The following is a 25,505-nucleotide window of genomic DNA, read 5'->3' as shown; positions in this document are numbered from 1 at the left end:
ACAGTCCCCAACTAGGGACTAAACTCATACAGTGAGCCTATGGGGCTCTTTCAAACCATCACACTCTGACTTTAATTAGCACATTTTACCCAACAGTTGTGGGCAGACTGACTTTAACTCCTGAAAATTCACAATGGGGAAGAGTCTCTATCAGCTGTCAAGTTATACAGATTTCCAGAAGCCGTACAACAGCCTACTGCTCCTTCCAAATCTCTGCTACTGAATAGATCTTGCTCAACTACAGGGCCAACTGCTGTTGTTTAGATCCTTAATGTCCCTCAGAGACAACGACATGGAACTGTGAAACCTTAAGAGATGGGATGTAGTGAAGGGGGTACACTAAAGATACACCCTTAAGAGAGACACAGGACTCCATCTCTGCTTTCTGGCTGCCATGAGGAACAGGGTCCTATACCTAGACTTCTCATGATGATATGAATACTGCCATTGGCCCCAGGAAACAACTATGAGCTGAAACCATGACCCAAATACATATTCCTCCCTGAAAACTGACTTGCTCTACTTGATCTGTCACAGTACTATCCAGTTAGATAATATGCCCACCTTATCCCTAAAAGTGACCACAGGTCTCTGTCCTCTTTCTTGCACAGCAAACAGAATTGGCCTATTCAAACACATATAAAATCTTAGCTGTGGGTAATAGCTCCTAGGACCACCAGTGGCCAAGGAAGCTCTCTTCTCACCAATCAGTGAAAACCCAGGTACTGCAAATTCCTATCTTTTCTATTTCTCAAATGATTTGGGGGCTAAAGTCCTATAGACCCTTGGCCAGGCTCCTTTCAGAGCTCATTTCTCTACTCTAGACCACTGACCTACTATGCTTCAGTTCACACTGCGTTTCCTCTTTATTCTAAAGACAAACATACCCTGTACTAAGATATGTCAAGCCCAGCCCTGAAAGAGTTTCCACTTGCTTCCCTCTGATCCTACACTGATCATCTTGCTGTTCCAGCACAGAACTCGGTGTGCTTCTATAAACACATCTTTTTTATTGGTGTTTTTATTAGTGATGTTTTTATTATAGTTACATGTTTGCCTACAAGTATGTATGCATGGGAGGTACTCAAAGAACTCAGAAGAGGGAGTTGGAACTGGAATCACAGATGGTTGCAAGCTACTATGTGGGTGCTGGGAATCAAACCTGGGTCCTCTATAAAGAACAAGTGTTTCTAACCACTCAGCCACCTCTCCAGGCCCATCAGTACATATTTACTGAAACCACACTGACTAAATGTGTCATATTTTTGTAAGCCTTTTCACTATATTAAGCTTATTTGTTTGTTCTTAAAAGAGTACAGAGTATAAAACCATTAGAATTTTTATAAGCAGTGGTAATGTTTATAAACAATGGAAACAGCCTCAACAGACTTAATTGGTAAATTTTATGTTGTATATGTTTTCTCACAATAAAAAATAGCACGTAAAAAAATGTGTATGATAATTAAAAGAAACTTTTAATCTGACCTACCATTCCACTTACAGAAAGTTCTAGAAAAGTCCAAAGTATTGAGGCTGGGATGAGGGTAGAAAATGAACTGTAACCCAGGACATACTGAGAGTGATGAAAATTGTCATTTTTATCATGGTGATTACACAACCCCTCTACATTTAAACACATCAAATTACATACTTAAATTTCACAAATTATGTGGAAAAAAAGAGAGACTTGAAGTGGTCTAGCTCTACTTAAATCATTTCTGAAACCAAACAAAAGTGCATTAAACATCAAAGATTACAGTTAGTAAAATAGGACTAAAGCCTACAGCTCCTGACAGCATAGAAAATGCTACGGAGATGGCAGGAGTGGTGGTGGCAGAAGGAAGTTATACTAGAAACTCATTACCTACTTCTGAAGTGTGGATTTTAAGCACTAATTGTGACAAGTCAAACATTTATAAACTTCTATTTAAAGGAAGACTATAAGCAAACTAGCAATAACTGTACTTATTTCCTGTCACTGGCACATCTACTACGTTGAAAAGTATTTCTTTTGTCCAAAATTGCAATGGATAAGATTCTAATTCTCTCTCAATTAAAATCTCTTATAATTTTGCTACACATGACATTGATAAGATAAATGTTTGAGTCTTAATTTGGAGGGCAGGGCTAGCTATCAATTTTGTGAGATCTTTCACCTTTTTCTGAATAAGTATTTAATGTCTGAAATATTTTAGAATTGATCTTGATTTATCATCTAGAATACTGGCTTTATTTTACAGTAGGTCACACATAATGTTCTTGAACACACCGTGCACATACATGGCCATCTAATGTAAAGCCCTCTGACACCTTCTCATAGAAACAGATCAGTCTCCTGATACACTTAACCACTGATAGTTACTTCTCATAGAAACAGATCAGTCTCCTGATACACTTAACCACTGATGTTTACTCTTTTCATCTTGGTTTATGTCTTGACTGGAAAAAGGTCCATTAAAAAACATACCAAATTACTTATAAAACTGTAGCTATTGCTACAAAATTGTTGAGAACCGCACTAGCCCCAAGTTCAGGCGGCCAAAAAATGTCGTGGCCGGAGCAAAATGTTGAGGCCCAGGCTGCCCGGCGTTTGGCGGCCACTGTATCCCGGTCCAAGCTGCCGCTCCGGTCCGCGGGTCAGGGTTCAGCAAGAGAGAGAGAGAGTGAGGCCGGACTCGAAGAATGGAGACCAGACAGAATGTGTTTCAATCCCGTTTATTCTTCAGTCTCTCTTCCTCTAAGTGTCTCCAAGTCCTAAATTCCTAGTCCCTAGTTCCTAGTCCCTAGTGCGTCCAAATTCCAAGTTACTTCTTCCAAGTGCCAAGTGCCCAATGTCTAATAACTAACTCCAAGTTGTTCTCTTTAAAGTGTCTCCTTCTCTGTCTCCTCTGTCTGCTGTGTCTGATCCTCTCTCATCCACAGTCTGATTCTCTGCTGTCTGCCTCTGCCTTTTATATGTCTCACTTCTAAGCCATGCCTTTTGGTCACACCTTTAATCTTGCCCTTAGGTCTTGTCTCTAAATCTGATCTCTACACTTCTAAGTCACGCTCTTAAGTCACACACCTTTAATCTCACACACCTTTAATCTCACACACCCAAGGTATCTAAACCAAGATTATCAGAGTGTGCTCAGCTGTTGTAGGCTATTGTAATCCAAGTCTCATGTCAGGGTATATGGCTCAAGATGGCTGCAAAGCTGATAGCCGCTTTCTGCTAAAAGTCGGCCCCCAACACAAAATAACATGTTTGTCTTAACATAGCAAATTAACTTTCACCATAAAATAGATTTCTAAGAATTCTAAATGAAGCATAAACAAGGCCACATTCACAAACCTAATTCTCACTGTGTTTCTTTCTGTGAGAAACACATGTGTCTACATTAAAGTCTGCTGTATCTCTCATTTTCTAAAAATACAATTTCTACTATTTCTACAATAATTTTGCAAGGCATTTTTAATATCTTAGATATAAAACTTGAACTTGGAAAGTCACTCAAAGCTGCTACTAAATGTCACTTATTCAGGGTACCCTCATAGCTTTATTTCTATGACCTACAATTTACTGCAACTTAAGAGAGCATCCTCTTTGTGAGGAAAGGTAAATAAACTCTGAAGTAAACATCTGCTCTCTCCTTGGTAAACTTCAGCTCCATAATGCAGGTCTACTTGACCTTCAAAGATGCCTAAGTACATTCTGCTCTTTTTTGTCAACCCAGGTGACTCTGGCTGTCAACCAGCACTCTGTCCACTTGGTTCACTCTCATGCACAGGTTTCAACATCAGCTGTCATTCACGCTTCTTCCCAGCTTTAATACACTAGAACTGCAGCTGGTGCTCGTGCAAGCATGAGACTGTACTTTCCTTCCAAACAAGCAGCACTCCAGTGACCACTCATTTCCACTTCATTTCTAGAATTGTTTTTATGTTTCATGCTTTTTTATTACCTAAATCTCATATAAAGGCCAAAGATGCTACTGCAGTTGTAGTCTCTTTAATATTACTTTAATGTACCCATTCTTCTTAACTGCCTTCACTAACAGAAAAGAAACATGTCTATGGCTTTCACTGCCCTTTTTCCTTTTAGTCTTTAACTTTTGAATGCACATAATGATCTTTCTTAGTTTTGCGGAGTAAAAGTAATGCCCACTTTGCAGTCTGCTGTTCTGGCTTTAGAACTGTAGGTTTGACAGGCTTTCTCTTCCTCAAGTTCCTACTTCAGAACAGAAGCAACAACTTCCTTATATAACAGCTGCTTTTCCTTCTAATTCTCACAATTCTGTTAAAACCTTACTCTTAATGTGATAATTAGACAATTATGTCTAAATTTTAAAAGATACCCATGCCAGCTAGTTTTTATGTCAACTTAACACAGCAAGAGTCATCTGAGAGGAGGGACCACCAATTGAGAAACCGCCTCAGTGAGATCAGGGTGTAGGCAAGCCCGTAGGGCATTTTCGTATTTAGAGAGCGCCCAGCCCATGGTGTATGGGGCCATCCTTGGGCTGTGGTCCTGGTTCTATAAGAAAGCAGGCTGAGAAAGCCATGAGAACAAGCCACTGAGCAGCACCCTCCATGGCCTCTGCCTCAGCTCCTGCCTCCAGGGTCCTGCTGTGTTTGAGTTCCTGTCCTGACCTCCTACCATGATAGACAGTGCCAGGAAAACATAAACCAAATAAACCCCTTCCTCCCCTCACTGCTTTTGGTCATGGTGTTTTGTCACAGCAATAGAAACCCTGACTAAGAGAATACTCAAGGCTAGCTACACAATCAGTAGCTGTTCACATCTTTAGGTTGATGCAATTCATATTGTTTAAGAATTACTCCCCGTTTGACCACTTGTCTCCTCTTCAAGTAAATCTAAGCATACATTCTAATCCATACCTCAATGCTCTGATATAGGAAGTCCAAGCTAGAATATTTCACAAAATATAAGCTGTCAACATTATCAAAGTTTTAAACTCACATATTCTAAATTCTGAGTACTAACTTCATCTTTACAATTAATCAAAAACTAGATGTCAAGATTACCTCCTAGAAGAGAAATCTCTGAAAATATACAAAGCACTGCACACTGCTTATTTTCTAGGACGTAAGAGTGTAAAATAAAAGAAAATATTATCTATTTCTAACAAAACCACAGACAAAAAAGCACAGGAATCTTTGTGGCCATAGTATGATCCCTCTGAATTATAAAACACAAAGGGAATGCCTAATAGTTCACCTAGAGCTGTGCTTTCTTCACAGTGTGACCTAAAGGGAAGGCAAGACAAGCTCCAGCAGACTCCTTACCCAGTGGCGATGGTGCCGGAGCTCCCTGATGGTGCTTTCAGCCTGCTCCAGCTCAGCCCTGGCCGCATCAGTCTGTTGTTTGATGGTGGCCAACTCCCGTTTTATGAGGTAGTTTTCCTCAGCCTCCTGAGCTCTGGTCACTTGTCCCTTAGGACATAATTGTTTTGTGTATATAAAGCAATTTAGAATAGATTCAAGACAGACTGTCTTGTGAGGTTTAGTTATTTTTTGACATGTTAAAAAAAAAAATACCTCAAAGAACAGAATAGCCTAGGTAATTATTAGCTAGAAGTTTGTTATTTTGCTCTAGCAAATTTGAGGAAACTAAATGAAAATTTCATCTGACAGTTTTAAGAATAATTCTCTTAAATCAATAAAAAATGCAATTCATGCAATATTACTGAATTGTACATGCAGAGCTAAAATGTCAATGAACAGTGGTTAATGTCATAGAAACCACTGTTTGCCATTTAAAATAAATACTTTAAAAATAAGGTTAGCTTTAAAACGTGCAGAGGTAGGCACCCAATTAATGATAATACGTTTATCAAAACATTAAGTATACAGCCATATGCCAGCCCAAAGAATTATTTCTTTAAAAATGCATGTAAAATTGCATGCATAAAGTATGAATTTCTAAGTTTAGGATTCTTTAGAGGTTAGCAAAAACACTAAAAATAAAAATAAAAAACTATACCTGTATCAATCTATCTGCCAAGGAAGCACTTTCCTACAAAAGGAAAAATTTAGGTAGAAATATAAAAGACAGGAAATCAAAGTGATAAAATTAGGAGTAAGAAGAAACATCCACACCCAAATTCCATCTACTTTTCACTGCTAATTAAAGTGAAAATTTAAATTAAAACTTATTTTAATAAATGTTTTTATTTTTAAATCTTAAAAAATATCAAAATAGGGACAGATTACAGATAATCATGTCTCTAAAAACAGACAAATGTTTCATTACTTAGGAAAAACAAGTATTTTTTCTTGAAAAGATACCTTTCAATCTTTGTTTTTAGGCCTAATCATATCAAAACACTTCCATGAAAGGGACAAAGGGATTTAGGTCAGAAAAATTCTATTCACAAACATGGCCTCAACTGGGTGTAAAGTCAGCACCAGAAAAACAGGGAAGGAGAGCTGACAAAAGAAATTCAGAAATTCAACTTAAACTCTAAATAATCTATGATGAATAATTTGGTTCAGGAATTCAACTGAGACCTAAATACTTAGAGAAGTCTAAGGTTGAAGTCAAAACCTGAGGCCAAATACCAGGAGAAAACAGCTACTCAACTTTCTAGACACAAAACCCAAACTATCCTCTTAGATCCAAAGGTCTGATGAAATAATGCCTTCTCTATGGAAATATCTAATGATGAAAGTCACTTAAGCTGCATATTTTACTGCAAGCTGGGTGCTTAGTGAGGGCAGGGAAATACAAATCAAAAGGACTTAATACACTCAGTATAGATGTGCAATCATCAAAAAATAAAATTGCCTTTCAAGCCGCTTCGAGACAATCTTATAAGAACTATATTTGACTTGGTATAAAGTATGCAAGCATTACACCATCAACAAACCTGTAATGAACATCTTGGTCTTCTGCAACACTACTTAATATAAAATCATGACGTTTCTAGAATAAAAGACAAACATTGCAAATTCTCCCCCTTTCTAGTTTTTCTCTTTTGGATATTTAGCTATGAATTTTCAGAGATTGTAAATTATCTTGGTAGTATCAGGAGTGCCATATTCACACCACTCTGAACCTTTAGCTTTAAAAAAAAGCTTCTGAATTTGGCTATTTTCAACTAAGAAACATTCTTGTGTTGGTTGTTTTTGCTTTTGAGACACAGTCTCAAAATGGGTATCCTAGATTGATCTGAAACTCACAATATAGCTATGGATGACTTTGAACTTCTGACCCTACTTCCACCACCGCCCAAGTGCTAGGATTATGAAGATGCATCACCATATCCAGATTATAGTGCTGAGATTGAAATCAAGACTTTGTGTATAGAACATGCATACCCCAAGAAGACTCTTAAATTATATTAACCAATTCATTCTTTAAAACACCACTACAAAAACACTCCATCAAAGGCACAGTAAGATAAATAGGAAAACTTTCTTGCTTTCTAGTTATCTTAAATGAAATAGGAAGAAAAAGCTAGTGAGCGATATCAAGTCAATTCTAACAACCAAAGAGTTATAAAAGAACCTGGTTGAAAATCAACACGAAAACAGACTTTAAAGTGGGAATCAGTCACTTTTACTAAATGTAAAGCTGTTTGTTACACGACTTAAAAGAAGCATTGCCATGTTCAACGTGGTAAAAAGACAGGGCACATTTGAAATTCATCTTTAAAACATCCTGTCTGAATGTACTCCCAATAAGTCATACTTTTTAGAGGTTCTATGAAAAGAAAGTAAAGGATATCAGTACATTGCTCCAACAGTAACTTCAGTTAAATGTTCTGTGGGTGTTCACCACATCTTAGTGATATACATACTCCAACTTCTGTAAAGATTTGTTATAGTTAAACAATAATCATTCAACAGAAACTTGCAATAGTCATTTACTTACTTTTTCTAATGTTTCAATGCGCTGTTTTAAAAGCCTGTTTTCTGTGCGTAGCCTCTGCCAAGAAAAAAAAAAATTTGCAAGGATTCTTGAGAGAGAAAACAACAGATCCCTAAGTAATGGTGTTGAGAATGTGCCATCTTTTATAATAAGAAATGACTGTAAGGAACTGTTAGATTATCAAACATTGAGTGAGAATACACAGCAAAGAAGACAATCATATTTGTCATTTCAGCTGAGACTAAACTTTAAACGTTAAATGCAATGCATACATAAATAGCCTGTTTTTTCTCCATTTATAATAGCTTGTACTTTTTCTCTTTAGATTTACTTTAATTTTCTGTGTATGAGTTTTGCTTGAGTGTTTATTGTGCACCACATGTATGCAGTGCCAAAGGAGTCCAGAAGAGGGTGCTGGACCGCCTTGGAAATGGAGATACAGACAATTATGAGCCGCCATGTAGGTGTAGGGAATTGAGCCCGGGTCCTCTGAAGAGTAGCTAGTGTTCTTACCTGCTGAGCCTTATCTCCAGCCTGGTTTATAATTTTCTTATTCTAACATCCCTTGTCTCCTACAAAGCCTAACAATATAATTGGTATTCAAACATTAGTGGAACAAAGAATAAACTTTAAATATGAATGTTCATAAAGTAAATTTCAAATTGTTGCTTAAACTACAACAGTTTCTATTCATATTACAAATGCCACAGTACAAAAAGCCTTACAATCTATAAAATATTGTAAAGCATTTACCATGAGTTGTTTCTAATTAAGAAAATTAGAAACTCTAATTACTAGTATTTTCTTATTGTATAAAAAGTAAAATCAGATTTTAAAAAATATATATGTTCAATGCCATTTGAATAATGTAATTATTTAATGACAGATTTTCAATGCTTATTATCAAATTACTATCATCTGTTAAATCTAAATATTTCCACAACTAATCTCTTCATATATCTTTTTAAAGTCCATCAACATAATTTATTAATCCCATAAATTGTTCCTAAACTTTATGTGTCTGTGTGTGTGTAGTTATTTCAAGAGTTCACTCCAACTATTTGCAGTATAGCAGCTGCCACAAATTACCAACATTATTAACAGTCTGGAAAGTGACACCACCATCACCACCCCCGCCCCCAAAATTATTCTCCAGGTTTTCTAAATTATATTTTAACAACAAAAGGTAACATTTTGTTTATCTTAAAAGACTTAGACTTTTAAATTTGAACCAGACAATACTGTACAAGTTAACTACAACAGAAATCATACTAAAATAAAATTTAGAATATTCACCAGGATTTCCATCTCCCCTTTAAATCTTCCATTTTCCTATAAATATTCCCTCTAAACAAAACAAATGAACAAACAAAAAACATCTAACCAAGTATCTTGATATTGTCTTAATTTTTAATGACTTTTTCTTATGATTTTATTTACTTACATCCCAAATGCTGCCCCTCCCAGTCCCTCCTCACAGAGTTCTTCCTCCATCATTCTTTCCCCTTAGCCTCTGAGAGGGTGCCCCCACCACAGGTATCCCCCAACTCTGGGGCACTGATACTGTCTAAATAAATCACTATATAAAACATTTGTGTGATATGACTTCATAATTAGCTAAAAGGTACGACTGATTAATACACAGTATCTACTTCACTGTTAATACACACACACACACACACACACACACACACATGTATATGGGTGTTTTGTCTGCATGTACATCTGTACACCAGAAGAGGTCATCATATCCCACGGGACTGCAATTGTAGACTGCAGTTACAGACAGTTGTAAGCTCCCAATTCGTACTAGAACTGAACTCGGTCTCTGAAGTGCTACTTAACTGCTGAGCATCTCTCCAGCCCCAGGTTTACTTTCTTAAGGGTTACTTTTCATTTAGACTGTTATGCACTGTAAGTCGCTGCCCTAAGAATCTTTTCTCTGAGAATGGCATTTTGATTCTGTATTTACATGACTCAATTTTGTGTGACATCTCTTGAGAACAAGAATTGTTTATAGAACTGTAAAAGAATTAACATGATAAAATACAAGATGGCTCCCCATCCTCAGAAACTTGATTTGCAGTTCCAAGTGTTCACATTTTGTGATAAGCCACACTCTATACCCACTACGAAGACTTTTCCTTCCCATGGGCTCCCATGTGGGAAATGACCTAACAGTACTCACAGCCCTAAAAGCAAAACAAACTGCAGAGCAGGAAGAGGAGGAGGAGGATGAGGAGGAGGACAAGCAGGAGGAGAAGATGAGGAGGAAGAGGACAAGCAAGAGGAGGAGGAGGAGGAAGAAGAGGAGGAGGAGGACAAGCAGGAGGAGGAGGAAGATGAGGAGGAAGAGGACAAGCAAGAGGAGGAAGAGGAGGAGGAAGAGGAGGAGGAGGAGAACAAGCAGGAGGAGGAAGAGGAGGAGGAGGAGAACAAGCAGGAGGAGGAGGAGGAAGAGGAGGAAGAGAGGAGGAAACCTACACAGTTCTAGGTATGAACAGATGTGCGGAACTCCAACAGGTACGGACCAGCTGACAGAACTGTAAGAGGGGCATGCACAAAGGAAGACAGCTGCCATGAGGTGGGTTCACTCAGAACAGGAGGCTTCTGAGGAAAACTGAGCCAAAAACACACACTCATTTAATTGAAGCCATTTAGGATCAAGCAATTTTACAGCCATGCCAATAACACTTAATGGTAACCATCTGATGTCTTACCAGGTGCAAGTCAAAATCAGACACACCTATCAGCTTTTAAAAGAGGAAAGAATATATTCAATAAAGTTAGTTTATGTCAGCAGTTAACAGCATTTGCTCCTCTTTCAGAAAACTTGGGCTGAGTTTTCAGCACCCATGTGATAGCTCACAACCAGCATTAAAGCCAATGCCAGGGCTCTAGCATCCTTTCTGAACCCCAAGGGCACTAGGTGTGTACATGGTGTACTAACATTCATGCAAGCATGAATGTTTATTCAGACATGAAATAAAATAAGTAAATCTATTTTTTAAGTTGTTGGATGGGGTGGACAGAGAGCTGCAGGTAAACACATTAGCAGCAAGTCTGATACCCACAGTTCAATCTATGGGACCCATAGGGCAGAAGGGAAGAATCAAGTCCCACAGAGTCCTCATCAATAAATACATTAACTATGGCGGTTTGCGTATGCTTGGGCCTTAGGAAGTGGCCCTGTTGGGAGGTGTGGCCTTGTTGGAGGCAGAGTATCACTCACTGTGGGGGTGGGCTTTGAGAGACCTTCCTCCTAGCTGCCTAGAAGTTAGTCTTCTCCTGTTTGCCTTCGGAACAAGATATAAAACTCTCTTGGCTCCTTCTGTAGCTTCAACGCTGACATGCTTCCCACCATGATGATAATGGACTGAACCTCTGAACCTGTAAACTAACCCCAATTAAATGTTGCCTTGGTCATGGTTTCTCTTCACAGCAATGGAAACCCAAACTAAGACATTAACATTTCTTTTTTGTTGTTGTTTAAGATAGGGTTTCTCTGTGTAGCCCTGGATATCCTCAACTCAAATCTGTAGGCCAGAGTAACCTCAAACTCAGAGATCCACCTGCCTTTGCCTCCCTCCAAGAGCTCAGATAAAAGCGTGCACCACTACTGCCCAGCATATAATAACATTTTCTTAAATTGTTTTATTTTTGGCACACTAGGGAGAAATCAGATACTGGATCATCCTAGCAGAGCACGTAATTCATTATCTGCATCTCACAACATCAGAACACAGCCAACTTCCAACATCAGCAATGGCTGAGTGCAGTAATGGCTCATATGGATTCTAGGCTTGAACCAGAGAGATGGGCTCTGTCAGTAAACGCACTCTGACACCAGGCCCAAGGAGCTGAGTTTAATCTCTGGGGCAGACATAGTAGTATAAGAAAGAGAATCACCCCCTGTAAGACGTACTGTAAGACATGGTACTATGGTACACCCTGTACTAAAAAGCCAACAACAACAAAAAGAACATATTAACACATACACAGTCACACAAAAATAAGTAAGTAAATAAGTGTAATAAGAATAATTGTTTGACTTTGCCAAGCATGGTGGCAAATGCCTACAGTCTAGCACTTAAAGGTGGAGCGGTAGGCTCAGAGGGGTTTAAAAGGCTAGCCTATCTCAAATACAAGTTCTAGCCTTTAGGAAACTTTGGGAAATATATCTGAGTTCATGGTGCTGAGCTGGCACTGGACAGACATTAAGGGTTATAGCAGTGTAAAGACATCAAACTTATTTTCTCTACTTGTACAAGGTACACTGTACCAAATATGTCTGACCTTATTTACATGATTACAGAAAACAGCATTTTCCAAACTAAAAAGGAATTTCTTGGCTTACAAAAAAGGACTTCAGAGTACAAATATATTTATTTGTCCTTCAAACTGAAAATCTACCTGCTTTCCTGAGAATAATTCAAAACCATAATTTTTGCTTAAAGGAGAAAAACTGACACTGGCCAAGGGACCCTGGTACAGCACAGCAGGCCCGACTAGTTCAAGCAAAGTGCCCTGTTCTGTCCAGCCAGTCTTGCGCCACTCTGCTCGGAAAGCACAACACAGCAAACACTTTCTCTGCAAGTTTAAAACCGTTTCAGAAGAATGCTCTGTTTTCTTCTGAGGAGGAGAAGGTCAAGGCAGTGAAAGAGCTATTTCTTCTTAGACCAGAGGGAAAGCAACTTCAGTCACACCATCCTACTTCCAACTACAGGAAGATTCCATAAATACAAATTTATCTACTACCAAATTCCTGGCTTAAAGAAATTTATCTGCAGTGATTTGAAAAACCCTGTAATGCTTACTTTAATTTCACCTTGCTCTTCCATTTCTTTAGTTTTTATTGTAGTGTATTCTTTTTCAAGTCTAAAAAGAAGAGAGAAAAGTAAAGGTATATTTTCATTTAAAAGTAGTTATTAAACTGTTTAATATAAAAGGACAAGTTAGTCAGGCATGAGAGGCAGAAGCAGGCGGATCTCTGAGTCTGAGGCCAGCCTTGTCTACAGAGCAAGTTCCAGGACAGCCAGAGAAGCCCTGGAAAACAATAGCAACAACAATAAAAAAAACAAAATATTAACATAAAACACATCTCTTTACTTCTCCTCGAGGTATAACTGAAAACAATTTATGTGAGAAACGAATAGCAGAGCAGTGGGCTGGGTGGAATGGGGAAGATGTCGGGACAGGAAAATGTAGATGTAGCCCACGAGTGTGATTGTGTCCATGGCAACAACATCTGATGCAAGCACTAGACACCCTCTGCTGCCATGGTTAAGAAGTGAAAGTCACATAACAAAGGAAGCAGGCGAGTATTTTATACAGTGAATGCTGATGTATCAGAGAATAAAGCATCATGGTTTCTGTACTTTGTTTTATAATTTCTAAGAAGGAAAATAAATATGGCAAAGTATTAATAACTATTAAAGCTAGACACAAAATATAAATATTTATCATTCTATTTTTCTATATACCTGAATATTTTCCTGCTTGAAAAAAAAATGGTACTTAAAATATGATATGAGCCAAGCTAATGATTATAAACTATTCCTTTAGAATTAAAGTTTCATAAAAAGTAAAATGGAATGCTATGCTGGTTTTGTTTTGGCAGTTTTAAGTGTTAATGCAAATTTACCTTCTTAGCACAAGAAAATGAAATAAAGAGAGCTTAAAAAGGCCAGGTGTGTTGGCACACACCTGTGATGTCAGCACCCAGGAGGTATAGGCAGGAGAATAGTGAACTGCAGACTATTCTGGGCTACACAATAAGGCCTTATCACAAGTAAGACAAAGAAAGGGCTCAAGAGATGGCTGTGGGCAGAAGCCATCAAGGCTGATGGCCTGTCTGTGGGTGCAAGCACACAGAAGAAATGAAAGTAATTAAAATACTAAACAGAAGGATAAAATACAGAAGGAATATTAATAGAGAAAGGACCTAGAGGAGATGAGAGTATCTTGTATCTGAATTAATACTGGAAAGGAACAAAATACTTTATTTAGAAAAAGGGAGGAAGCCAGACATAATGGCACATACTTTGAATCCTAGTATAAGTGAATTTAGGAACACTGCCAGAGTTCGAGGCCAGCCTGATCTACAAAGTGAGACACTGTCTCAAAAGAACAACAAACATCTTGCTACTGCAAGCACTGCTATAGCTTAGAAACACTTTATACCATAGATGCTGCAGTGACATGAATTCTAACTACGCCATTAGGCTAAGAATCATTTAAGTAAGTACTGGGAGCTAGAGAAGGAACAGATATGACTCTTAATTAATATACAGACCTGATTTTTAAGATAGAGAAAAAATTTAAGCCAGGAACTGAGACTGACTATCTTGAATGTTTTGGAAATAAGATGAGAATCTGAATGTCTCATCCTTGCTGCTGGTTGTGCGGCCTGCACAGAAGTAACACTGAGGCGGAACTGAGAGGAAAGCCACGTCAGTGGCTAGAACCACTCAATGTGCTTTTAATAAACAGCACGGTAGGCTTGGTGTACAACTGGGTGGTGGAACCTGTACTGAGCATGCTCAGTCCCTCTGTTCACTCCCCAGTAACAAGAGTAATAATGGTAAATACTACAAACAACAGCACACCTGCCCACATATGCATGCAATACTCCTAACTCCCATCAGAATGGGAAGGAAGAGGGCATTTGAAAAGTAATATACAGTGATCCTGTGTATCACTATTAAAAGCAGAATGACAGTCGAATATTAGAATATTACCTGTGTTATACTAAAACTAATACTACCTAGTAAGATTAAAATTTTTATAGCCTAAGGAAGAAAATTATGGATTATTTACTTATTATGTACACTGTGTTCTGCCTTTATGTATGTCTGTGGGCCAGAAGAGGACACCAGATCTCATTACAGATGGTTGTGAGCCACCATGTGATTGCTGGGAATTGAACTCACGGACCATTGAAAGAACAGCCATCTCTCCAGCCCAATTATGGTACTTTTCACTGGGTTGCTTCCTATGTCCACTGAATGCCTATATGCTTCTTCAGTAAGTTCCACAGCTGTGAGAGCACACAAATTACTTACTTTTTCATTTTTTTTGAGTTGTATTTGACTTGGTAAGCTGACTGGATTAATTTTTCTGGGCCACCATCAAACTGATGTGGAACGACCTTCTGAAAGTGCTGAGAAATAATAATGAAAAGCAGAACTGTCACTGTACATGATCCATTGATGACAAATCCAGAAGCACTTAAGGAGTCATGAATGTTACCTGTAACATCCCTTCCATGTCAAGTTGCATTAACTCGGCCTGATTCATCTGAAGAAGCGCTAATCCTACTCGAAACACTATTTCTAAACCCTGATAAAACAAATTAGATAAAGCTAAATTGGTTTACTCTTTCATCAACAAAAAAATTAACCATTCAAAATAATACCAAAGTAAGCACTTAAGGATCTAAACTGATAAGTGACACGCATTTTCTTTAAAAGTCAGAGAGCAAGCATTTTACACTCGAAGTCCACCCTTCCAACTATCCATCTCTACCATGCAGCCCTGCAATGGACACAACACATGCAAAAATGGGCAGGGCTGTGTTCCAATACAACTAATGAGAGGACAGATTTGATATGGAAACCACAAGACTGACTAAACTGTTGTCTGCCAACTCCATCCCAACTCCATCTGTATTAGAGAAATCACATAAACTTATTCTTCCAAGAAGTAACAATATTACGTTCAGACAATAGAAGACAAGGGTCACTACCATGTCACTCACAATGGGAGAGCCTTCACAGAACAGAAGCAGCTTACCTACAGGAATTACCTGTCTTATTATTTGGGAAATAGATGCACTACAACAGTACTAACTGAGAGGGAGAATTTACTCTCCTTTACTTTCCCTGTATCATTCAAAGGAGATAAAGAGGATGAATTTAGAGAGCAAGTCCAAAACTTTAACTGTATACATTTGAATCCTGGATACAGCCCCAAGTACGGTAATGTCTCCAGTCAGGCCACTCAATCGTTCTCAGCTATCATCTAACAGATGGGGGTATCAGAACCCACCCAATAAGGCTGTTATGAGGTTCAAACAAAATAACTATAGAAGCAGTGCAGTGGAGAAACAAGGCTCTCTCGATTCTCCCTGCACTGCCCTGCTCTAATTACCCGACAACTCCTTTATTCTGCTGTTATTCCCAGTCTGTTCATATGAGCTTACTTCAGACATAAAGATGTCAAATATCCTTGTTGCAATTGGTAGTGGGAAAGTTGTAAGAAAGATAGTCAGGAACCAGGATGATGCATACATTGATGTATGGAAACTCTGAGATTGAAAATGTACAAAGAGCTCTGGAAGATACTCCTACAGAAGAGAAAAAAATAGTTAAAACACAATAAAATTGAGGGTTTCAAGCCAGATTATCCCCAAGTATGCCTACAATCAAACACAGAGATAGAATTACAGAAAACCTCAAATATAAACATTGACACTGAGTTAACAGCTACAATCTAGGAAGGGCAAATAAATGACAGAAACTGAACTTCAGGTACATCTTTACATGGATTCACTGATAAGAAAAACTAAATCATAGTCAAATAGCCATCTAACCATAAACACTGTATTGAACAGCAGAGTCGAAATGTTTATTCCTCTTTGTCTTCTTGGTGATTGCAGTTGTCTGATATCTTCTATACTTTATAATTAATTTTACTATCTCAAAAAATGTTTAAATAAAAGAGAAGCCATGCAGAACTTTCGAGTACTATATAGACCACCAGTCATCCATCTCTATCTCCTGATACCATCAGTCATCCATCTCCACCTCCTGATGCCATCAGTCATCCATCTCCACCTCCTGATGCCATCAGTCATCCATCTCCACCTCCTGATGCCATCAGTCATCCATCTCTACCTCCTGATGCCATCAGTCATCCATCTCTACATCCTGATGCCATCAGTCATCCATCTCTATCTCCTGATGCCATCAGTCATCCATCTCTACCACCTGATGCCACCAGTCATCCATCTCTACCTCCTGATGCCATCAGTCATCCATCTCCACCTCCTGATACCATCAGTCATCCATCTCTACCTCCTGATGCCATCAGTCATCCATCTCTACCTCCTGATGCCATCAGTCATCCATCTCCACCTCCTGATACCATCAGTCATCCATCTCCACCTCCTGATGCCATCAGTCATCCATCTCTACATCCTGATGCCATCAGTCATCCATCTCCACCTCCTGATACCATCAGTCATCCATCTCCACCTCCTGATGCCATCAGTCATCCATCTCCACCTCCTGATGCCATCAGTCATCCATCTCTACATCCTGATGCCATCAGTCATCCATCTCCACCTCCTGATACCATCAGTCATCCATCTCCACCTCCTGATACCATCAGTCATCCATCTCCACCTCCTGATGCCATCAGTCATCCATCTCTACATCCTGATGCCATCAGTCATCCATCTCCACCTCCTGATACCATCAGTCATCCATCTCCACCTCCTGATGCCATCAGTCATCCATCTCTACATCCTGATACCATCAGTCATCCATCTCCACCTCCTGATGCCATCAGTCATCCATCTCCACCTCCTGATGCCATCAGTCATCCATCTCTACCTCCTGATGCCATCAGTCATCCATCTTTATCTCCTGCAAAGGAGGAAACATAACAAGACCTTCAATAATTTCTTAACCATCAGCACCAAGAGTTTAAGGTTTGTATTAACAAACAAAATTACAGAAAGGTAGAAAATTATAGAAAGAAGAAAAATTACCTCAAGATGTATTCTGATTTTTTTTTCTTAAAAGATAAAAACATTTTCATGCCTTATTCTTTATACAGCACACAGAATTTTATATTCCAGAGAAAGGTGACTCTCAGCTGGGTAGCGGCTGTACACCTTTAACCCCAGTACTCCAGAGGCACAAGCAAGAGGATCTCTGTGAGTTCAAGGACAGTTTAGACAGTCTACACAGAGAGTTCCAGGCCAGCCTGGGCTATACAAAGAAACCCTATCTTAAAAAACCTGCCTCTTTCTGAGTTCGAGGCCAGCCTGGTCTACAGAGTGAGTTCCAGGACAGCCAGGGCTACACAGAGAAACCCTGTCTCGAAAAAACAACAACAAAAAAAAAAACAAAAAACAAAAAAACTGCCTCTTGTATCAACAGAAATGCTGACCCATATTCTAAAATTCTTTCCATCTAACTGAAATGTAAGTAAAGAAAAATACTCATACTTTTCTATTAAAGGACAGTACATAAGGTAATTTATTTATAAATAAAATATAAATAATTTAAAATTAAGTTAAAAAATAAAAATGAAATCCAGAAAGCTAAAAATTTTCAAAAACGTTTTCACCAGGTGTGGTGCCATACACCTTGAATCTCAGCACCCAGGAGGTAAAAGCAGAAAGATCCCTGTGAGTTTAAGGCCAATCTGGTCTACATAAGTTCTAGGTCAGCCAAGGCTTTACAGTGAGACCCTGTCTTAAAAAAACAAAAAATAAAAAATTTCCACCTGATTTTGATTCCAATCCTCTTCACCTTTATTGTGACTTCTAGACCATTTGAATCTTAAGCTGGTTACATAAAATTATGAAAACATGCAAAAAATCATCAGATAGGGGAAAAATGAGATGGCAGGAGAAAGGAGGAAGGAAGGAATGCAATAGACAGACAGTGTCCACAAGGAGTAAACTGGCCTTCTACAGGAGGCTCAGACCGGCCAGCAATGACAGCAGGCACACAGGACAGTTATGGCACACTTGGCACCAGTGCTTAAAGTCTGAATAAGAAAGCCCCAGACCATGACTGGCTTGCTGACAGCTCCTCATTTAGAAGTAGGTCTAATTGTGTTAAACTGACTAAGTCATCATAGAATTAGAACACTGTTTTTGTTTTTTCCAACTGTTGCTTTGCCCCCTTTTTAAATGTGTTTAAGTATTTTACCTGCATGTACCTATGTGTTCTGTGTGTGCCTGTGTCCAGAACAAGGCATCTGACCCTCTAGAACAGAACTTACAAATGGTTGTAAAGGTGCCTGTGGGTGACAGGAACTGAACCAGGTTCTCTACAAGAGTATCAAAGTTGCTTTTAACTACTGAGCCATCTCTTCAGCACTTGCTTCTATGCTTTTAACATAAAGTCTGTTAAAATGACATTCTAAAGAGGGAGTACAAAGGTAGGAGTGGCTATTTACCTGTATCATGCATTCAAACTGGTACATACAAAGGCCCAATTCTGCCATACTTGGCTTAAATAGTTCACGAAGTCTGTAGTCTTGCATTAATTTAAAAAATACACAAAAAGCTTCTTCTTCTGGCATCTATTTTAAAAAGAAAAAAATAACACAGATCAATATTTCATGACTTACAAATAAAAAAATCATGTTTTAAACAAAGTATCGCTCAATAACAAACAGTTTCTTTTTTCCTTTGACCTATATGTGTTTATGTGAGCAGGTGTTCAGAGGACAGAGATCAACCATGGATGTTATGACTTGGGCTCCATACATCCTGTTCTCTCGAGTCAGGGTCTCTCACTGTCTTGGGACTCACTGAGAACACGTTTCTAGCACTGGGACTGCACAAACAAGCTGCCACACTCGGCTTTCTCACAAGGGTTCTGGACACTGAACTTAGCCTACAAACGTTTTGAATGGATACACGGTACAATATAAAAAGTAGTACAATTATCAAAATCAGGCAGTTCCAGGCTTCCAAACCTGAAAATGGAAACTCTGAGACCAACTGCCTCAACTTGTCTAATTCAGTAATTTAACCAACCTATATGTCTATGGCCATACTACCTTGAATTGAACTTATCTAATCAACAAGTATCCATTTACAGGTAGATAGTTTTCTTTTTCTAAATACAAGACTAAGATCCAAAAAACACATATAAACTTTACTCTCAAGGAACTTAAACTTTCTAGAGACAGATAGACAATACATAGAATAAATTATATTTATGTCGGTGGTGATGAATTCTATGGAAATAAATTGGAATAGGTGAGAGTGTTGGGAAGACAAACTGCTATTTATATAAGAATGGAAACTTAATAAAACACATTTTAAGAAACTATTAAAGGAGATGAAGAATTATCTGAGGAAAGAGCAGCCCTGGCAGACAGACAGTACAGATACCCTAAGGCAGAACAAGATTCCTGTGGTTACCTGAATCAGAATGGTCCCATGACTCAGTCCCAGTTAGTAGACACTTTGGAAGGGATTAGGTGTGGCCTTGTTGGAGGAGGTGTGTTACTGGCTGTGGGTTTTTAGGATTCAAAAACTCACACCAGGCCCAGTATCTATCTCTATATCTCTATATCTCTCCTCTCTCCTCTCCCCCTCCTTCTCTCCCCTTTGCCCCTGTTTTCTTCTCCCTCCCTCTTCACCTCCAACCCTGACTTATGGATCAGATGTGAGCTCTCAGCCACTGCTCCAGTGCAACACCTATCCGCCTATCCGCCTGCCTGTTGCCATGCTCCCCACCATGATGGCCATGGCCTCACCCTGAAACTGTAAGCAAGCCCTCAAAACCCACTTTCTTTTGTAAGTTGCCTTGGCCATGGTGTCTCTTCATGGCAACAGAAAAAAATAACTAAGACAAACCTTAAGATGGAATCCTGCTAGCATGCTTGGTCAGCAAGCAGAGACCACTAAGCTAGAAGACAAGGCATGCTGTAAACAAAGTGCAATCTGTACAAGCACTTAGCAGATCCAAGCAGAGTAAAAAGTTAACCAGATTAAACTTATATTACTTAAAATGAGTAAAGGAGTTATAAAGAAGAAAAAATAAAATCAAAACACTCAAGCTTTGGGTCATTCTGTTAAGTTTTTACTTTTACCTTAAGACAGCTAGAAAGCTTTGAGAATTCTGAACAGAAGTGATATATGATGCAAATACTAAAAGAACCTCTAAGTTCTAAATTATCTGTAATTGAGGTTTAAAAGTGTAAAACACTAGGAAATACCTAATAAGAAAATAACTTTTAAAAAGCATTAAAAATATTTAAGGGGGGCTGGAGAGATGGCTCAGAGGTTAAGAGCACTGACTGCTCACTCTTCCAGAGGTCCTGAGTTCAATTCCCAGCAACCACATGGTGGCTCACAACCATCTGTAATGGGATCCAATGCCCTCTTCTGGTGTATCTGACAGCTACAGTGTACTCATATAAATAAAATTAATAAATCTTTAAAAAAAATTTAAGGAATAGCATCCAAATAGCTAGGTATCTTTCTAAAAATAGTATAGTTTCCCAATCTTCATTTGAAGTCTGTAAATACATTTCTTTTGGGTGTTTGTTTTTTGTTTTGTTTGTTTTCCTGAAATAGGGTTTGTTTGTGTAGCCCTGACTGTCCTAGAACTCACTCTGCAACCCAGATGGGCCTCAAACTCAGAGATCCACCTGCCTCTACCTCCTGAGTACTGGAACCAAAGGCATGAGCCACCCCCACCCAGATCTGTAAATACATTTTTAAAGAGACTATCTCCAAAAGATCTCTCAGTATCCCACTTACTGAAGATGTTTGCAAATGACAAAATACATTTTACACAACCTCAACACAGCCAGAGACAGAAGGCACCTACATGTCTTCCCTCTGTCCTAACGCAGCTACATTCTGCTGTGGAAACCATCCCTATAGTAATTCAGGCCCTAAAGTTCCCACTGACTTATGTCAATCTTGGTAAGAAGCCCAAGATCCCAGAACTCTCCATTTTATATGGTTCTCCTCATCTGACTCTATTTCCAAACTTCTGCTTATGTCCTCAATCTCATACTCCAGCATGCTATACCCTAAGGTAGTTACTATGTTCTCCCTCCAAGCCCTCGCTCCCTCCCGCAACCCCCCCCCCCACACACACACACAGACATCTCTTGAAAAAGTTAGCAAAGTATCACCTTGAACTTTAGGGCCACTTCCACAGAATCAGCGTCTGTTTCCTTAAACTCATGCCAATGAATAAAAGCCACTTAGTCCTCCACAAACTTTAATGCAGCATCCTCAAACTGCGGGGTCACCTCTCTACCAACCCCCTAGTCATATCATTAAGATAAGTTCTCTAGTTTTTTACTTCTTCTTCCAGTGAGCATGGCAGGCAGTTAATATCTCAGGTTGAAATCTGTTTTCTACTTCTTGGGTGGCTATTTCTCCAAGACTAAAATATTCTCTTGTGGAGGCGCAGGAGGTTCAGGAAACAAGAAACTTAGAAGACTCAAGAGGCCACTTCCTGACGCTAAATAATCAGTGAAAAATTGTTGGAGCAAATGGAAACTGAGGTGGTATAGCTGCTGCACAGCAAACTCCAACAATGCAGCTGTGTAAGCTCCTGCAAGACTCATTCATCAAGAAGAAAAACACCGCTCTCCAGAGTCCAGAGTCTAGATGCTCAGCAGAGATGATACTACAATGTTACTTTGAAGTTAATATAAAGGAAAAAATTTGTGGCAAAATTCACTAGACTGATAATAAAAATATTTGACTTTAATAGTAAAAAGGTGTACCAGTGACAACTATTTACAAATCAGAAAGATCACAACTTTGTGGAAAATCTAACTGCATCAACATTAACATACGTACTTTTATGCTATGTAAGTGATAATCCAGCTTTACCTAACATGGAAAAAAAGCCCTATATTAACCACTGCTAGCAGTTCTTATACCATATGGTGGGTGGTAGTCAGTTTGTTAGGGCTGTAACATTAGAAGAGCAGGTGCTCAGTGAGCAGGAAGCCCTAGGTTCTATCCCTAGCACCAGAGCAACAGACAAAATGGAATGGAAGAGTCCTGACACAGAAGGAAACCCTAGGAAACAGACGTCAAGCATCAAAAAAAGTTTCTGATTTCTACTCTGCTTCATCTACTTAAGACATACGAGCCTCTAAATGCCCACATGTACCAAATGCCAGGCCAGACTTACACCTGTATCACTTTATGTAACCCTCACAATGTAGCCAAATGAAGATTATCTAAACCAGAAAGAAAAACTAATCCAGCCCAAGTGAGTGCAGAACTGAAACTCAAGCAGCAGCCTACACAATTCACATCAAGTCATTCTCCAGGCCTGGAACTCTGAGACTAAATAAAACGGAAAATTGAATAAACAGATTTTCAACAAGGCTAAAGAGAATAATTAATGTATATGTCATTTCCCTTCAAAATTATATTGTCCTGCTCCTAAATTCTAAGAATGTCCTCCCCAAATCCACTCCAAAATTAGTCCATAACAACATCAAATCCCTGGGACAGTAAAGATAGCTGAGTAACACAACTTTAGTACAAGATATAAATAACAAGCCTATAGCTAGATGATATATAACATGCCTATGTATATTTTCAAACATGTATATAACATAAATAAGACTTTATATGAAATTTTAGTTTTATCATTCTTGATTGGGAAAAAGATTACTCCCCATCAAATGTTGACAAGTAAAATTTAAAAGATAAAAACTTTTTGTAAAATATCTTGGTACACTTGCATAAATTAAGAAATAAAGGGGGAGGTTGAAAAAGATGGCCCAGTAGTTAAAAGTCTCACACTGCTCTTGCAGAGGACCCAAATTTGGTCCCTAGCACCCATGCTGGGAAGCTGAAAATTCAATACTCACTTCTGGACCACACAGGCACTAAAGGCATGTGCACAACCCTCCCCACACAGATAACTAAAGTGAAGACAAAGTCTACAGACACATAAAGAAGTGGCAGAAGTCAGGGAGCTGGCAAGTGGTTCAGCAGGCAAAGGCCTTGCCAAGCCCAATGACCCAAGCTACATTCCTGAAAGAGAATCAATCCCTGCAAGTGGTGTCTGACCATACACATGGCCACACAAAGTTGACTCACAGCACATGATCACATACAGAGTACATATAGAAAAGTTTTGCAGTTGTTTTTTCAAGTTAGAAAGCTGGGCCTGCAGCTCAGTGATACAGCATACAAAGTCTTAGGTTCGATCTCCAGCAAAGGGGGAAGGAGAAAGACAGAGGAAGGAAGGTATAGAGAGGGAAGAGGAGAGAAGAAAGAGGAGAGAAGAGGGAAGAAGGAAGAGGAGGCAGAAGGACAGAGGAAGGTGAGTAGAGGGAAGAGGAGTACAGGATGTGAAATTTCTTTTGGTGGCAAGAGAGTATTACCATATGTCATTTACTTTCAAAGTACAAGTGAAAATTACTATGTACGTTATATTTAGGGAGATAACACAAATCTGCTTAACTCAGTGAAACTGAAGATGATTTTTAAACTCTCCATTTGACCTTAAGAACTTAGGCAGTTACTACTTACATGCATTGACTCACCTGCATAAGCAACAACCCAACTATGAAAGCACTGCCCTGGCAGTAGCCGACCTCGCGATCCACTAAGGAGTATGCCTAAAAAGTAAACATGATGTTCAAAATACTTCAACATGCATAGTCTATCAATCTTCTCCAAAAACCTAAAGTTGGTGAGACAGTTTAAATTAAAACTTCATTTATTTTTGTAAAAAGCTCTTGCTTACTTGTTGTAGATGTTATTCTATAAATATTTAAAAAGCAAATGGTTTATTACATAAAATTTCTTTTGACAATTTCCAAATAAGAAAGTGGCAGCTCCTAAGGACAAAGAAAATAAAGCAATTTGTACTCAGAAAGGTCATAGAGCTCAAAAGTCAAGTAAAATTTTTATCTGAGAGAGATAAATAGTACACATAGTTAAGGTAAAACAACAAAATTCAAATGATTTAAGAAATTAGTATTTCACAGAGGTAGATGGGAGAAACAGAAACTGTGGGAAGGCAATATTGAAGAAGCAAGAGTAAACTTTTAAAGAGCTGAGTACACTTAACAACTAAGACTATTCTCAAAGGTCATGAGGTTGTTACAGTGTTAACTATCTATCCTTATAAAGAACCCTGCAATGGTCAGTGAGAGTAAGTTACTTTTTGTCAACCAATGGTAAATAATGTGACGAGTTTTCTAATAAGTTCTCCAAACTACATGTTGATGAAGCATCAGAATTAAAGCACTAAAACTAAGTTATCACCCAAGGACCTGAATATCATGGAAATTCATGCTTCATTATGAAAATGTATAATTTCAATCTATTACAAAATCATTTCTTTTATTTAAAAAATGAGTAAATACAGCTCACCTTCATTACATTAAATAAAACCTCCTGTCCAAGGCTATCTTTTTCCTTAAAAAAGTTGTGTTCTGGGTATGTTCTAGCAATATCCCTTCGGATCAGTTTTTCACAAGGTGAAGTCATTTTCAGGAGTTCTGAATACTGGTCCTTAATTGGCATACTCTGTGCATTACATAAAAGTTGCCAAACTATTGCTCTGAAGTGGTGGGGTATCCCTTTACGAACAAGCTCCTAAAAACAAAAAGAAACAAAAGTTTTAGATGTCTCATACCTTGTAATCCAAGAGTTCTAGGGAGGGGAGTTCCTTGGAATGGAAAACCTTATGAATTTTATCATTTACAAAGTTTGTTTAATAATAATGAAATTCTTTAAACGAGGCTATGATTTGGCCTTGAATAAGCTCTGATCAGGGGCTACAAAGCCATGATAAATTGTCATCTCACTGAGGACATGGCCTTTGAAGGTATGTAGGCCCTGACAGTCCACAGACCCACACACACACAT

The 25,505-nt window shown here is 38.6% G+C and overlaps 1 protein-coding gene across 5 annotated transcripts in view; it reads right to left on the bottom strand.

Moving 5' to 3' along the window:
- The window catches only part of Evi5 (ecotropic viral integration site 5), a 155,091-nt gene that overhangs the window by 72,199 nt on the left and 57,387 nt on the right, over positions 1 to 25,505 (bottom strand). For 4 of the 5 annotated variants that reach the window (XM_034508411.2, XM_076937789.1, XM_034508406.3 and 1 more), the window contains 10 exons: positions 25,008 to 25,232; positions 24,173 to 24,247; positions 19,076 to 19,201; positions 16,080 to 16,223; positions 15,128 to 15,217; positions 14,941 to 15,038; positions 12,694 to 12,754; positions 7,880 to 7,933; positions 5,987 to 6,019; positions 5,290 to 5,436 (listed from right to left, as the gene is read on the bottom strand). In XM_034508411.2, the coding sequence (XP_034364302.2) occupies positions 5,290 to 5,436; positions 5,987 to 6,019; positions 7,880 to 7,933; positions 12,694 to 12,754; positions 14,941 to 15,038; positions 15,128 to 15,217; positions 16,080 to 16,223; positions 19,076 to 19,201; positions 24,173 to 24,247; positions 25,008 to 25,232 (1,053 nt within the window). The remainder of the gene's footprint in view (positions 1 to 5,289; positions 5,437 to 5,986; positions 6,020 to 7,879; positions 7,934 to 12,693; positions 12,755 to 14,940; positions 15,039 to 15,127; positions 15,218 to 16,079; positions 16,224 to 19,075; positions 19,202 to 24,172; positions 24,248 to 25,007; positions 25,233 to 25,505) is intronic. The other variant, XM_034508407.2, reaches the window with a different exon arrangement.

This window comes from Arvicanthis niloticus, chromosome 7 (genome assembly GCF_011762505.2).
Source record: "Arvicanthis niloticus isolate mArvNil1 chromosome 7, mArvNil1.pat.X, whole genome shotgun sequence".
NCBI classification, from domain to species: domain Eukaryota; kingdom Metazoa; phylum Chordata; class Mammalia; order Rodentia; family Muridae; genus Arvicanthis; species Arvicanthis niloticus.
The sequence above is the reverse complement of the archived record's forward strand: the minus strand, read 5'-3'. Positions and strand labels throughout refer to the sequence as shown.